Raw genomic sequence first — 15125 nt, 5'->3', positions numbered from 1 at the left:
TCGAATCTGATTGGATAAAGTGCATTCATTCCAAATGTGTTCCCTGGACGACCGGTTACCACGTGATTTGTAGGACTTCCTTTTCCTGCTGCGTTCTACTTATTAATGTTACGTATTTATTTATTTATTTTTACTACAAATACGTCTTATTTTTGTGTTTTATGAATCTTTTAACATATTCATTTTATAGCCTAAATTTGTTTCCCACTGATAAAACTATCATGTAGCCGACTTTGTTATTCATATTAGTTTTATTCTACTACAGTTACATGATATAACATATAATATTGATGCTTACTTTTTGTGATTGCTGGTTAGTTTGCTTATTTCATCCATTTGTCCTTGTTTGTAGGTTTAACACACGCGTGCGCGTGCACACACACACACACACGAGGTCTTTATTAAAAACAGTTACTGCTGGCAACTAATGGTGATCTTCTCGAACTGGAACTTTTTTATTTGAATTTTTTTAATTACGACTGCTTCTGCAACTACTAACAAAAAATCTTATGTATATATTATTATTATTATTATTTTATAATTATATATATATATATATATATATATATATATATATATATATATATATATATATATATATATATAATGTATTACTATTAAACAAACAAGTAAATAAATAATCTAACAGTCACCGCACATCTAAATCACAGTCACACTTTCCGTGACGTCATAGGAAGTGAGAGGAGGGAGTTTGGGAGACAAAACAGAAGAGGCACCAAATTTACCAGCACACCAAGAGGCGCCTGTGGGAAAGACAGCCGAAAATATACAGCAAAGTTTCTAGGAAAGAAAATAAAAAATTTAAAACTATATACACGGTGAGTGAACAACTGATAGACATATAGACATACAGAAAGCAGAAATGATGTAAAATGATCTTTAACTTAAGATAATGTTCAGCGCTGCCATTTTTGATTAAATTTTAACACGTGTCACGACAAAGTTTTCTATTTCGGTTTTTGTAAATAATTGCAGTCGAACATTACGGATTGTGTAGGGTAATATTGACTTTTATGTTGCTGTTGAGTTGTCCATAAGCAAATGTGTTGCATTTCGCCTTAATTTTTGGCTAACCCAAAGCAGCTAGCGTTAGGTAGCGTTGTTGAACTTGCTAAAGTAGTTTGTCTTAATAATTCACGCGTTTCTTGTCGAAAATTCTCTTTAGTTGCTTTTTTACTCCATGTGGGTATCAGTTGTTTAAAAAAAAAAAAGACATTTTACAAGTAATTTGGTGTCGAGCTAAACTGATAGCATGTAGTGGGAACTAAAACAAAGAGCAAAGTAGTTTAGCGTCTGGCTAGCATGTTAATTCGTAAACTGTTCTGTCTGCTAACAGTAGGAGTAAAATATATGTGGCTTCTAACGTTCCTTCAGAGTTTTTATACTGTGTTGCGATATCGAGGGACACGTTTTTGCTTGAGAAGTTAACTTTTACTGTGGCAACTGTAGGCTAGCTAGGAGTAGCCGTTAGCCTGCTAGCATGACTCAGTGAATTTGTGGAAGTGGCACGGTGTTTGTGACTTAGCACGTCACTACAGCTGGACTGGATGTTTTAGATATGATTGCTTATTTGGTGTACGCGGCTGACACAGATATGTTGACATGTTTATCACTGAGCCTCGGTGTTATGTTAACAAAGTGGCTATTCCTACGATTCCAAATTCTATTCGTACGTAGCGCAGCCTTGTTATCGTTAGGGGTTATTGCTATAGTTATTGACCAATGATGCAGACGCTGTCTATCAGTAGAATTTCGTTACGGCTACGTACGGATAGCCACTGTCTTTATATAAGCAAGCTAAAGGGACAACTGCATGTGATTAGGAATGTAATTTTTCTTCCCTCCTTTGGTACTTTGCTCTCCTTTATCATCATACAGAGTATAATGAAATTCATATTTGAATGCCTTCTTCAGAGTTGACAATTGCAAAGCAGTTAAAGTAAACATAATATTTTTTAGCTCATAAGTAACTGTTATTATCAAAGTGATCATAAAAGTGATCATGTAGAGGGTTTGCACAGATTTTGTCGTAACATCACAAGAACACTTTCTGTATAATAGAAAGGACTGGTAAACCCCATCTAGAAATCTCAAACACCGCGTGGTACCCCATCAAGCAAAAGCACATTGATTCGATTGAATCAGTCCATTGATGGGCTACAAAAGATGATTCCTGGCTTAGGTGGTTTAGCATGATGAAAGCCACCTGCTTAGGTTAAAAATACCCACATTGCTGCACACAAGGTTCCAAGGTGACATGATGGAAGTCTAAGAAATCATGACTGGGAGTGTATGGCCGAGAAGTAGTCCCTATCTTCAGACTTGGGCTGATACAAATACATCGGGGCATGATACCGGGTGTGATACATAAACAGACATGTAATAAGATATTTATCACATATTGCAACAAAAATAAAGAACAAGAACCATATAATTATCATCAGCTCCATTTAATAGCAACTCATTTACTCACTACACCAACAATGTTCATTCAACACTTTTTCTGATAATAAATAGCATAAGGAGCCCTCTCTTCTCCTTGGTTCCACTCAGCCATTCACTGAACAAGTTCATATCACTCTCCATGTTCCTGGTGTTCTTGTTCTTACGTCTTTAAAGTCACAAGTGTCCTCTTCACTAACTTTTTAAGGGCCTTTCACATTGAACGCTTCATAAGCTTCAGGCAACGCCTACCAACGCTTCGCTTCGGAAGCGGCAAGGGGGCGGAGATTGCTACGTCACACTCTGGCTGTTTCCACAATCTGAAAACAGTAGTAGAATGATTCTCCCATCACCCTGCTGGGAGAAGCCCCCCCCCCCGCTACTTTTCGGAGTGACGCCGACCGGGGGAGGACTGACGACTTGGTGGGATATCAATCGAACCGCAACAGAGGGCCGACCCGCAAGGAGAAGCTGGGATTTGGGGCCTCATCCCTGGCCAGAGTGAGGCAGGCAGCCGGGGTGATGGAGCAGACCCACTCAGTCCTAAATCTCCCACTTTTTGGATATATGCGAAGTCCCAGTTTGACCAGTGGAGTTTAGTTCTGCAGCTTTATCGAGGTGAGAATAATATAAAAGTAAAATGTGACATTTACTGTACTGCTGTGAAGGTGTAATGGTCGGCTAACGTTAGCTTAGCCTTTTAGCACAGTTGATCTGAGTGAACGCTTTAATTTGTAAATGGTTCAGTCTTTTTTATTTTTACCAAATAAAGCTACAGCTTTTTTCGGAGACCACAAAAGCTCATCTTTAAATAACTTCTTTTTTTTTATAAACTGTTTAGTGTTTCTTTATATTTAAAAGAATATTTTTATTTGTCCCAATCAGGAACATTTGCTGTGCAGACAACCAAACTTCCATTGATGAGCTGAACACCATGAAGTCCAGTCGAAAGAAAACATCTCTGCTCTTCAAAATGGAGACAAGTGTCTTCAGCAACACCACCAGAGTTCAAAGCTGCAGAAGAGACCTTCATCTGGTCCTGTGAATCCAGCATAACATCACCTGCTTCTAAATAAAAGGCTCTTTAAACGGCAACTATTTTATTCTTTTTTAAAAAGCTGTTTCATTTTATATTTTAACAATAAATGAACGGGTCATTAAAAATGTACACAAAATCAAAGTCAAGACATTTGCACAGTTAGAAGCTCTCCACTTATTGTGCTCAAATTCATATTTTTGAATTAACTTTGTCCTGATAACAACATTAAAGGCAATTACATATTTTGACGTAATTACAAGTTGAAATGACTATATAAAAAAATTCATCATGAGGTTTATGTCACAGAAATCCTACTTTACAATCACACTGCAGTCGTTAAATTATTTTCTGTTGCGTTTCTAATAAACATTTGTATTTATTTACAGTGTCTGTTTTTCTGGTTTGAAATGACATATAGATAATCTACCAGACCTAAAAAAAAAAAAAAAAAGTACAAATTTCCATGTTATTTATATGTCCAAAGTCCAAGCTTCCTTGTTAAACAAGAAATGATCTAATCTGAAATAATGTGGTTTTAATTTACAGATGAAGAAAAGTTTCTAAAGAACCATTTATTTATATATTTTCTATTTTAATTACAAGTGTTCTAAAAATATTTTATGGTAATCAGATTTTTTTGAGGTTAAAAAAAAATTGCAGAAAACTGCTCTATAAACGAGCAGTCCTGTGATACGTTTCTGTTTTGTAGAGATCAGCGGTTTCTGGCACTAGTCTTCCGTATTTTGGCCCAACGCATTGTTACTATTGGACAGCGTGAAGCTATGTCACAGTTCAGAGTAACGAAAGTTGCATTGGGTTGAACTTTGACCGCGTCAGCCTGTCGACAAGCAGCAATGCGTGCTCCCGTCGGAAGCGTCAGTTTAGCTTGGCTTTTGACCCAACACTTCTGACGTTTCTAAAAAGTAACGCATCTCATTGAAAATAATGCTTTTAATACCGATTTGTGATGCCCTTGATGCTTCCAAAGCATCCGGTGTGAAAGGCCCTTTAGCGCTGAGAATGTTGTGCAGCTTATGATGTCTAAACCACTGTTGTGGCACAAAAGCTGCAGGGGTGCTATTGATAACTAAAAAGTTGAAAGGGTGAGAAAAAGGCACAGAGAGACTGAGTCCAGTAAAAATGCAGAGTGAGCAGTGGTGCAACGTCTACTGCACAGGCTTTACTGGCACTGTCAACATCATCGATTGAACAAGTCACACCCTGTTTCTTCTGTGGTAAAGTGGGTAACAAAAAGTTGTTGAGGGCAGCCACCACCCTAGGTTTGGACACAAGTCAGAGAATGTGCACAGGTGGTGGGTGACAAGCATCTACTGCAGTGGTCTCCAAACTATTCCAGAAAGGGCCGAGAGGGTGCAGGTTTTCTTTGCAGCCACTGACTTCAGCAGGTGATTTCACTGATGAACTCATCCCACCTGTTCAAAGGGATGTTAATCAGTGAAATCACCTGCTGAAGTCAGTGGCTGCTAAAATCTGCACCCTCTCAGCCCTTTCTGGAATAGTTTGGAGACCACTGATCTACTGGCTCAACTAACTACTGGTGACATGGTTGCTATCGATGCCTTTTACCATCGCACATGCTTGACTAGGCTGTAAAGGAAAGCAAAAACTGTTGTGTTTGACACAACCGAAAGTAATGAAACATGTTATTAGAGCACATGTCCTTAATGAGTTGCTTGAATTTATCGAAGGTCATTGTGGATCAGGAGAACCACTGGCACATATAAACATGAATATTTTTTAAAGTTATCTTTGAGCATCTTCAACACTTTTTAAGCTTTTTGTTCATTGGGGCACTGATTTATTCTTCCTTTTGTTTGTTTAGCGTCATCTGACACTCTTCATGGCTTTCTCTTCAGGTCGGTTCACCAGGTGCCAGACATTGCTATGGCCCAGGAAACCAATCAGAGCCCAGTTCCTATGCTGTGTACCACTGGCTGTGGTTTCTACGGTAACCCTAGGACCAATGGCATGTGCTCTGTGTGCCACAAGGAGCACCTGTCAAGACAGAACAATGGAGGAGTCAGTTCATTGAGTGTTGTGGGTAAGACCTGCTGAGCATGTTTTCAGAGAAAAGTTAAATGTGCCTGCAGCATCTGACTGATTTGTGGTGAAATTTTCCCCTCAGGCGGCAGTAGCCCCTCAGCTGAGGCATCTGCCATCCAGAGGTTGGAGGCGACTTTGAATAATGCTGCAGCTGCTGCGGTTGCTGCTGCAGAGGAGGCCGCTGCCTCTGCTGACACGATTGATCCTTTCAGGTGAGGGCCACTTTCCAATTACACTTAAGCCCAGGTTACCCATAGACGGTTTTGTCGGCGGGTAGTACGTAGGCCAAAGTTCGCGGTAGTTCCGGCTGTTTTCGCGGTGGAAAGGGACAGAGCATTGCGCCGATGTTTCGAGCGGCGTACTAGCCGCAAATACGTGGATAAAATGCTGCTAAATCCGCAGAATAAAGCGGCGTTTTGATGCCGTAGCATCCGGCACATGTCAGGCAACGGGGGTTAATACCCAGTTCTATCCTTTACAATCGCAGGTTAAGACGCGCGTGAAAACGGCGGTGTTCTGCTGCTGCTGAAAATGCCCTGTGTACCACTGGATTTATCCAGGCAAATCCTGCGTTACTCCAGGAACTTTTGCATATAGGCACTGCCCCCAGAATATAATAGGCTGAAGCAGCTGTCACTGCAGGGGGAGGGAGCTCATCTCTCAGCCATTTCTTTTCTCTCCTTTTTCCCCTCCTCGTGTTGCTCATCTCCACCACAGGGCTACCCTCTGCTTCTGAACCAGACCTCTTGGTAAGTCCTTGCCGCTGCCAATTTTCTTTTAGGAGGCATACTGGAGCTTCTCTGCAAAAATATCTGGAGCTGGCCACGAGTGAGAGGCCTGCATGCAGCGCGCTAGCGTTTTTATACTGACCGCCGCCTATCGGCCGTTTGGAGCGCCGTTGACCGGGAAGTGGCATTTAGAACGGAGTACTGTCCGCTAGCGCCGCCGTTTTGTCTGCCTCTGTCGCCAGTTAAAACGCCTTTGAGGACGCCGATGTGGGCTCTATCGCCGTTTTACACGTCGTTGGTTAGGGATACAATGCCGGCCGCCAATTACGGCGGTGTAAACTGCGGCGCTACAGGAAGGGGCAGGATGACCACGGCGATTAAAAAGTATCAAACGCCGTTGTTCGCGTTGTCTCCGTCGTCACGTGAATTCTCCGGGAGCGCTCCTGGAATTATTCGACATGTTGAATAATTTTTTCGACGATTCGCGGTAAAGCCGGAACTAAGCCATGCCCCCTAGTGCCGGCGTTGACAACGGCGTTTGATCCTTAGGACGGCCAAAAACTCTTCCGGGAGCTCTTACCGTCTATGTGTAAATAGCGCTTTCGTGTGTGTGTGTGTGTGTGTGTATATATATATATGTATATATATATGTATATATACACACACACACACACACAGTGGGGCCAAAAAGTATTTAGGCAGTCCCTGATTGTGCAAGTTCTCCTACTTAGAAAGATGAGAGAGGTCTGTAAATTTTATCATAGGTAGACTTCAACTATGAGAGACAAAATGAGGAAAAAAAATCCAGAAAATCACATTGTAAGATTTTTTTAAATGTTTATTTTTAAATTATGGTGGAAAATAAGTATTTGGTCACCCACAAACAAGCAAGATTTCTGTCTCGCTGTCATTGCCAACAAAGATTATGTTACAAAGTCTTCTTCTTTGTCTTTTGGCTGTTCCCGTTAGGGGTCGCCACAGCAGATCAATCGTTTCCATCTCACCCTGTCCTCTGTATCTTCCTCTGTCACACCAACCACCTGCATGTCCTCTCTCAGCACATCCATGAACCTCCTCTTTGGTCTCCCTCTTCTCCTCCTGCCTGGTGGCTCCATCCTCAGCATCCTTCTCCCTATATACCCTGGGTCCCTCCCTCCTCTGCACATGTCCATACCATCTCAATCTCGCCTCTCTGACTTCGTCTCCAAACTGTCCCACCTGAGCTGTCCCTCTGATATGTTCTTTCCTAATCTTGTCCATTCTTGTCACTCCCAAAGAGAATCTCAACATCTTCAGCTCTGCCACCTCCAGCTCTGCCTCCTGTCTTTTTGTTAGTGCCACTGTCTCTAAACCATACAACATAGCTGGTCTCACTACTGTTTTGTAAACTTTCCCCTTCACTCTTGCTGATATTCTTCGGTCACAAATCACTCCTGCCACCTTTCTCCACCCACTCCACCCTGCCTGCACTCTCTTCTTCACCTCTCTACCACACTCTCCATTACTTTGAACAGTTGAGCCCAAATATTTCAACTCATCTACTTTCACCACTTCTACTCCTTGTAACTGCACTATTCCACTGGGCTTCCTCTCATTCACACACATGTACTCAGTCTTGCTTCTACTGACTTTCATTCCCCTTCTCTCCAAAGCATATCTCCACTTCTCTAGACTAGACTCAACTTGCTCTCTACTCTCACTACAGATCACAATGTCATCTGCAAACATCATAGTCCATGGGGACTCGTGTCTGATCTCATCTGTCAACCTGTCTATCACCACTGCAAACAAGAAAGGACTCAGAGCTGATCCTTGGTGTAATCCCACCTCCACCTTGAATGAGTCTGTCATTCCGACTGCGCATCTCACCGCTGTCACACTATTCTTGTACATGTCCTGCACTACCCTAACGTACTTCTCTGCCATTCCTGACTTCCTCATACAATGCCACAACTCTTCTCTTGGCACCCTATCATAAGCGTTTTCTAAGTCCACAAACATACAATGTAACTCTTTCTGTCCTTCTCTGTACTTTTTCCAACAGTATTCTCAGAGCAAACATTGCATCTGTAGTGCTCTTTCTCGGCATGAAACCATATTGCTGCTCACAGATCTTCACCTGTTTTCTAAGCCTAGCTTCTGCTACTCTTTCCCATAACTTCATGCTGTGGCTGATCAGCTTTATGCCTCTGTAGTTACTGCAGCTCTGCACATCACCCTTGTTCTTGAAAATAGGAACCAGCACACTTCATCTCCACTCCTCAGGCATCCTCTCACTTTCCAAGATTTTATTAAACAATCTGGTTAGAAACTCTACTGCCATCTCTCCTAGACATTTCCATGCCTCCATTGGAATGTCATCTGGACCAACTGCCTTTCCACTCTTCATCCTCTTCATCGCAGCCCTCACTACTTCCTTGCTAATCTCTTTTACTTCCTGATTTACTCTCACCACATCCAGCCTTTTCTCTCGCTCATTTTCTTTATTCATCAACTCTTCAAAATATTCCCTCCACCTTCTCAGCACACACTCCTCACTTGTCAGCATGTTACCATGTGCATCTTTTACCACCCTAACCTGCTGCACATCCTTTCCAGCTCTGTCCCTTTGTCTGGCCAATCGGTACAAGTCCTTTTCTCCTTCTTTACTATTCAACTTCTTGTACAGCTCGCAATATGACTTTTCCTTTGCTTTTGCCACTTCTCTTCTCGCCTTACGCCGCATCTCCTTGTACTCCTGTCTACTTTCTTCATCTCTCCGACTATCCCAAAACTTTTTCACCAACCTCTTTCTCCTTATGCTTTCCTGGACCTCTTCATTCCACCACCAAGTCTCCTTGTCTTCCTTCCACTGTCCAGATGTCATACCCAGTACTGCCCTAGCTGTCTCCCTCACCACATCTGCAGTACTTTTCCAGTTGTCCAAAATTGCTTCTCCTCCAACTAGTGCTTCTCTCACCTGCTCGCTAAATTTCACACAACAGTCTTCCTCCTTCAGCTTCCACCATCTGATCCTTTGTTGAGCTCTCACTCTCTTCTTCTTCTTTACCTTTACCAGCCACATGGGGGTGTGCAGCCAGTACATTCTGAGTGCCGGTCCCAAGCCCGGATAAATGAGGAGGGTTGCGTCAGGAAGGGCATCCGGCGTAAAACAAGCCAACCCAACTATGCAGACTCAGAATTATGTTACAAAGTATTGAGTTGAATTTTGCTATTGACCAAATACTTATTTTCCACCATAATTTACAAATAAATTCCTTAAAAATCTTACAGTGTGATTTCCTGGGGGGGCAGCTTCATGCAGATATCCAGCCATGAAGAATTTCAGATTGTGTACTATGTCTGTCTCTCTGCACGGTGTTGCGGTCTGTTCGGTCCCTCCGTCTGATCAGCTCCCACTCAACCCAGCGTCACTTTGTACAATTGCTGAAAACAACAATGACTCCTTCTGCTTTTTCTGTTAATATTGTGGTTATAACTCCCAGACTGAGTGTTTTGCTTTGGATTCCCTTCAGGACTCTCAAAAAGCCAGATAATGATGAAGAAATCTCTGCTCCCTCTGTTGCCGCTTTCAGTGCAAGTGAAGAAGTCAAAATGCTTAGAACAACTTTGCCATCTATTGGATGGCAGAATGAATAGGGAGCTACATATTTGTGAACCTCTGTGTGCCTTTGTACTCAGAATAAGGATGCGACCAATCAGATCCAGTATCGGGATTGACTTCAGATACTGACGTAATTCAAGTATCGGAAAACACGGATACAACCTGCAACATTTTCAGTACCGGAGAGGAGCCACTGTGAAACCTCTTAACTGCTTCTGCTTGCTCTCTGCTTTGTTTGCTGCCGAACGTGAGGGGGAGGTTTCTGGAGCCGAGCTGTTTGAGAGAGCTCTTTTCTGCAGTGTTCTAAGCCACAGGTAGCAGCAAATTTTCACCCGGCTCTCGGGTTCAAATTGTCTGTCGAGCACAGATTTGCCGAAAAATTGAGTTGTTTCTGAAAATGTTTGCTGAAAAGTTAGTTGCTTCACTGTCCCGAGGTTGTGAAACGCTATAAAAAGGCAGCTCAGCGTGCAGCTGAGCAGGACAGCCTAACAGCGATTCTGCCCACTCAAAGGGGAAAAATCTCCATTAAAAATCCTTCAGTATTAATCCAGAGTTTGTCGCGTTAGCGTTGCTGGTGATGCATTTAGACAGTGGTGGGCACAGTTCTGCTAATCCTCTAACCACTAATTAGCAAAGCTAAATTTTTTCAGTCTTCATGATTTCATGTAGTTTAACTTCTGAATTAATGCATAATTTGGTTTACATTTAAAAGGAAAATCATTCCAGGTCCTACTTCCACATCATATTCTGTTATTTCAACATGATCATTGACAGTTCAAATGAAAGGTTGAATGCAGGTTCATTTAAATATGCACTAATTTTGAGATTTTTTTTTTTGTTCCAGGAGATGCTGAAAGTGTATCATTAGATAAAAAATTTATTTGGTTTCTGGGATCCCACGGGTCCCGAGACCCCGGCTCCTGCGGGCCTATGCCCCCCAGACCCCCTGCAAATTTTCCTCGGATTTCACCAGTTTCATTTCAGAGCCCTGATTATGGGAAAGTGGAGCTTCCTGTTATCAGTGGTTGGTCGGTTTATAAAAACCAACACACAAGTTACTGTAATGTGTGTGGTTTTTACAAATAAATCTGTATTTGTAAATATGCCATTTTTTTATTTGTGAAAAAGGCCATTTGAAAACTGAAAATTTTGTTGAAGTGATTCAGCACGTATAGCAAATGTGTGGCAATTGGTATTCACATGCCTATCCAGTAGATGGGAATGTTCCTGGGTTCAAAATTAGTGCATTCCTTTAAACTTTAAATCACTGATATTTTCCATCCATCCATCCATCCATTTTCTTCCGCTTTATCCGGAGTCGGGTCGCGGGGGCAGCAGCTCAGGCAAAGCCGCCCAGACCTCCTGATCTACACACACCTCCCCTAGCTCCTCCGGGAGAACCCCAAGGCGTTCCCAAGCCAGCCGAGAGATGTAGTCCCTCCAGCGTGCCCTGGGTCTTCCCCAGGGCCTCCTCCCAATGGGACGTGCCCGGAACACCTCTCCAGCGAGGCGTCCAGGGGGCATCTGGAAAAGATGCCCAAGCCACCTCAACTGACTCCTTTCGACATGGAGGAGCAGCGGTTCGACTCCGAGCTCCTCCCGAGTGACCGAGCTCCTCACCCTATCTCTAAGGGAGCGCCCAGCCACCCTGCGGAGGAAACTCATCTCGGCCGCTTGTACTCGCAATCTCGTTCTTTCGGTCATGAGCCAAATCTCATGACCATAGGTGAGGATCGGAACGTAGATCCGTCCCTCACTCGTGAACAAGACCCCGAGATACTTAAACTCCTCCACTTGAGGCAAGGACACTCCACCGACCTGAAGAGAGCAAAGCACCTTTTTCCGGTCGAGAACCATGGCCTCGGATTTAGAGGTGCTGATTTTCATCCCGGACGCTTCACACTCGGCTGATATTTTCACTTTTTAAAAATGACAGGGGTGACGTTAATTTCAGTAACCTGTCCAGAATTAGTTTGGTTTAAAATTTTAACCATAAGTCGCAACTGCCTTGCTGTGCATGACACGTCTGCATGACTGGCTGTGAAAATAATCTTTTTTCTTTCTCGCTCTCTCTCTCTCTCCCCCTCTCTCCTTCCTTTCTCTCTGGTCACCAGGTCTCTTTTGCTGAGAGAAGGTTGATCGTAGACAGAAGCGCTGGCTTGTTGTTTTTTGTGATTGCCTTTGAATTTACTCATAAGTATCGGTAGCTGCCAGTGTACTGGAGTCAATACTAAAAGTTATTGGTTTAGCTTATAGCTGTAACTTCAGCTAATTTTTTTTTTTTTTAGGGGTTTATCGGTTTAGCTCTTTAAAACTTAACTTTTCAGTTAGTGGATTAACGGTTATCGAAGCTAACCTTTTGGTTAGCTGTGCCCACCACTGCATTTAGAAATTTACGGTTTATTTTACAGTTGGAATGCTTCATGTTTCCAAAAAGTTTCAAGTTTGCTGAGAGAGAGAGAGAACTTAATTTTTACTCTTAACACTTACTTTGACATTGTAAACATATGTTTCCGATGCCAATAAAGCTCTATTGAAATTGAAAATTGAGAAGGGGAGACAGATGGAGAGCACTGTCTTTTTCTCTCTAAGTTTATAAAAATAAGGGTATGAAAGTCCATAAAAAACAAAGTACTTAATCAAATCTAGGCTTTCATCTTAGATGCACCTTCTGGCAAATTGTAGCTGAGCTTTCAGGTCTTCTTTTTAAGAAAATCCTCCTATAAAATCAACAATAATGATGGTAATAATATTAAAGCAAACAGAGCTCTGGTATCGGAATAGTATCAGTATCGGTAGATATCCAAAAGTATTGGGATCGGATCGGAAGTGGAAAAATTGTGGCTTGGTGCATCCCTAGCTCAGAATGTCTCTAAATTTTGTAACTGAGCAAAGTGATAAATGCGTGTGATCGGTGGTCCACAAATGCTGAATCACACTTCACAAACATAATTTTAAGTTTTGCAGTTTTTTTTTAAATGAAAAAATGTTTTATTTACAAATACACAATTATTTGTCAAAACCAACACACAAGTTAAAAATCAGTAATTTGTGTTTGTGGTTCGAAAAACACGTGTGCAAATCAAGGTATATTTGTAGATCACTCTCTGTGCATTTTCAGGATTTAATGAGACAAATTTAAGTCCATACTAATCAGGTTGTGACAGAGCAAAGAGAGATGGAAAGCGTGTAGGTCATGTGGTACTTGAGGACCAGTTTGAGAACCACTGCTTTAGATCATCCATCTTGTCTTCTTGGTCGTTGAGATATACAAAAAGTGATTTTTCAGACCACAATTTCCTTGACCTTTAACCAGACTACGTATCTCTCTCTCTCTCTCTCTCTCTCTCTCTCTCTCTCTCTCTCTCTCTCTCTCTCTCTCTCTCTCTCTTCCCCCACCACCAGCGAACACAATATCCTGCTATCACTGCTATGCCGACACACAGGATAATAGCAGACTGTTGTACACACATCTAGGAAGACACTTGGATACATAACTGCACATAAAATGTTGGCAAGGCAAAAAGCCATTCAGCTGCTTGTTTAAAGTGTGTGTGTGGAGTACCCTGATCATGTCTTGATGGTAAACTGAAGTGAGAAAACGCCTTAAGCCCTAGAGCCTGTTTCACCAAAATCACATACCCATACATTACGATTTATCTCTCAGCTTGTACAAGGTCCAAAATGCAAAAGTTTGCATCGGCTAAAAGACAGGTCCTAGGGGATGTTGTGGATGCAAAAAAAAAAATTTTTAAAAGTAAATAATACTTGGTAGGAGTAAATGAGGTTGTCCTCCCCCCCCCCCCCCCCCCCAAAAAAAATGAATTCCGATTTATGTCTTTATTTGCTTGGCATTTCAGCTGTGGTTAGTTGATATGTGATTGAAGTGGATATTTTTCTAGAGGAGACTTCGCTTAACATAAGTGTATGTTGGTGTCAGCATGGTTAGTTATGAGTGTTCAGATGTTCCAAAACAGGGCAAGTACCAAATTTGGGGACTCTAGGGTTTAAGAGGTTAAATGATGAATTATCATAACTGCTCTTTTTTGTGAATCAGATGACTTAAGTTGTATTTTGAAGCTTTAATTTACTGTAATAATTAACTCTGTGTTGAGATAAAATCATTGCTGCTAATAAACCTGCACCATCTTGAGTAACATGTTGACTATGCACCAAATGTGTCAGTTGAGTCATTTGTTGTACTTTCTCCATATTGTTGCAGTGGAATTTCAGCAGCGTCTTCTGTCATGCAGCAGATGACAGAAATGAGCCTCTCCTGTGAGGAGAAAGCAGCAGAGCTCACAGAGCCAGGTGACTGCACAGTACTCATACCTTTCCCAAAATATAACAAATACCACAGTTGTTTTCTATGAATCGGTTAATGCTGCTCATGCATTATTTGTATGGTTTTTGTGCATGTTGTCTTTTACGCTGACTTGTAATTGTAGCACCAAATAATCATTTATTATTAAAATAATTGGAATACTTGATTTTACAAATAATTAAACATTGCTGCTTGGTAAATGATAGAAACAGTTGTTGATGTTTGTCTTTTTATCTGCAGTGGTGAGTCAGCCCACAGTTTCATCTTCCTATCATGCCACTGCTGTCACTGAAGAGTCCAAAACCCCTGAGCCCCCAAAACACAAGAAAAACCGCTGCTTTATTTGCCGCAAAAAGCTTGGACTAACAGGTAAGGCTGCATACCGCCGACCATTTTTACAAGTGTGTTCTAGCTCTCAAAAATGTTTAACAATTTGTAACAGTCTGTTGTTTTCTACATGAAACTCACCAAATGGTGCTCTTATCCATCTGATTTTCTACTTTAAATCTAAGAAACCTTTCTTTAAATCAAAATCCATCCAAAAGTTTTGAACATCTTGATGGTCAGCTGTCTTGTTGTTTAGCGCTTTGACATATCTGTTGTAATCGGCGTAAGATTGGTGTTTTGTTGATAACGGGCTAGGTGTTGGGGTTGTCATTTTTATTTATGTATATATACGAGGTCTGTGAGAAAAGTAACGGACCTTATTATTTTTTTCAAAAACTATATGCATTTGAATCACGTGTGATTACATCAGACATGCTTGAACCCTCGTGGGCATGCAAGAGTTTTTTCCACGCCTGTCGGTTACGTCATTCGCCTGTGGGCAGTCTTTGAGTGAGGAGTGACCCACCCTCTCGTCGATTTTTTTTTTTTCATTGTTTAGGAATGGCTCAGAGACTG

General features: G+C 41.7%; 1 protein-coding gene across 2 annotated transcripts in view; it reads left to right on the top strand.

Moving 5' to 3' along the window:
• The first annotated feature begins 709 nt into the window (after nt 1-709).
• The window catches only part of LOC117529686 (AN1-type zinc finger protein 5-like), a 19772-nt gene continuing 5356 nt past the window's right edge, over nt 710-15125 (top strand). Inside the window, exons 1-5 of one of the 2 annotated variants that reach the window (XM_034192532.1) lie at nt 710-839; nt 5380-5564; nt 5649-5778; nt 14121-14209; nt 14463-14591. In XM_034192532.1, coding sequence (XP_034048423.1) covers nt 5408-5564; nt 5649-5778; nt 14121-14209; nt 14463-14591 — 505 coding nt within the window. In that variant the 5' untranslated portion in view covers nt 710-839; nt 5380-5407. Of the gene's footprint in view, nt 840-1052; nt 1204-5379; nt 5565-5648; nt 5779-14120; nt 14210-14462; nt 14592-15125 lie in introns of those variants that run through there. The other variant, XM_034192531.1, reaches the window with a different exon arrangement.

The sequence above is a fragment of the Thalassophryne amazonica genome, chromosome 17, assembly GCF_902500255.1.
Source record: "Thalassophryne amazonica chromosome 17, fThaAma1.1, whole genome shotgun sequence".
Taxonomy (NCBI): domain Eukaryota; kingdom Metazoa; phylum Chordata; class Actinopteri; order Batrachoidiformes; family Batrachoididae; genus Thalassophryne; species Thalassophryne amazonica.
The sequence above is the reverse complement of the archived record's forward strand: the minus strand, read 5'-3'. Positions and strand labels throughout refer to the sequence as shown.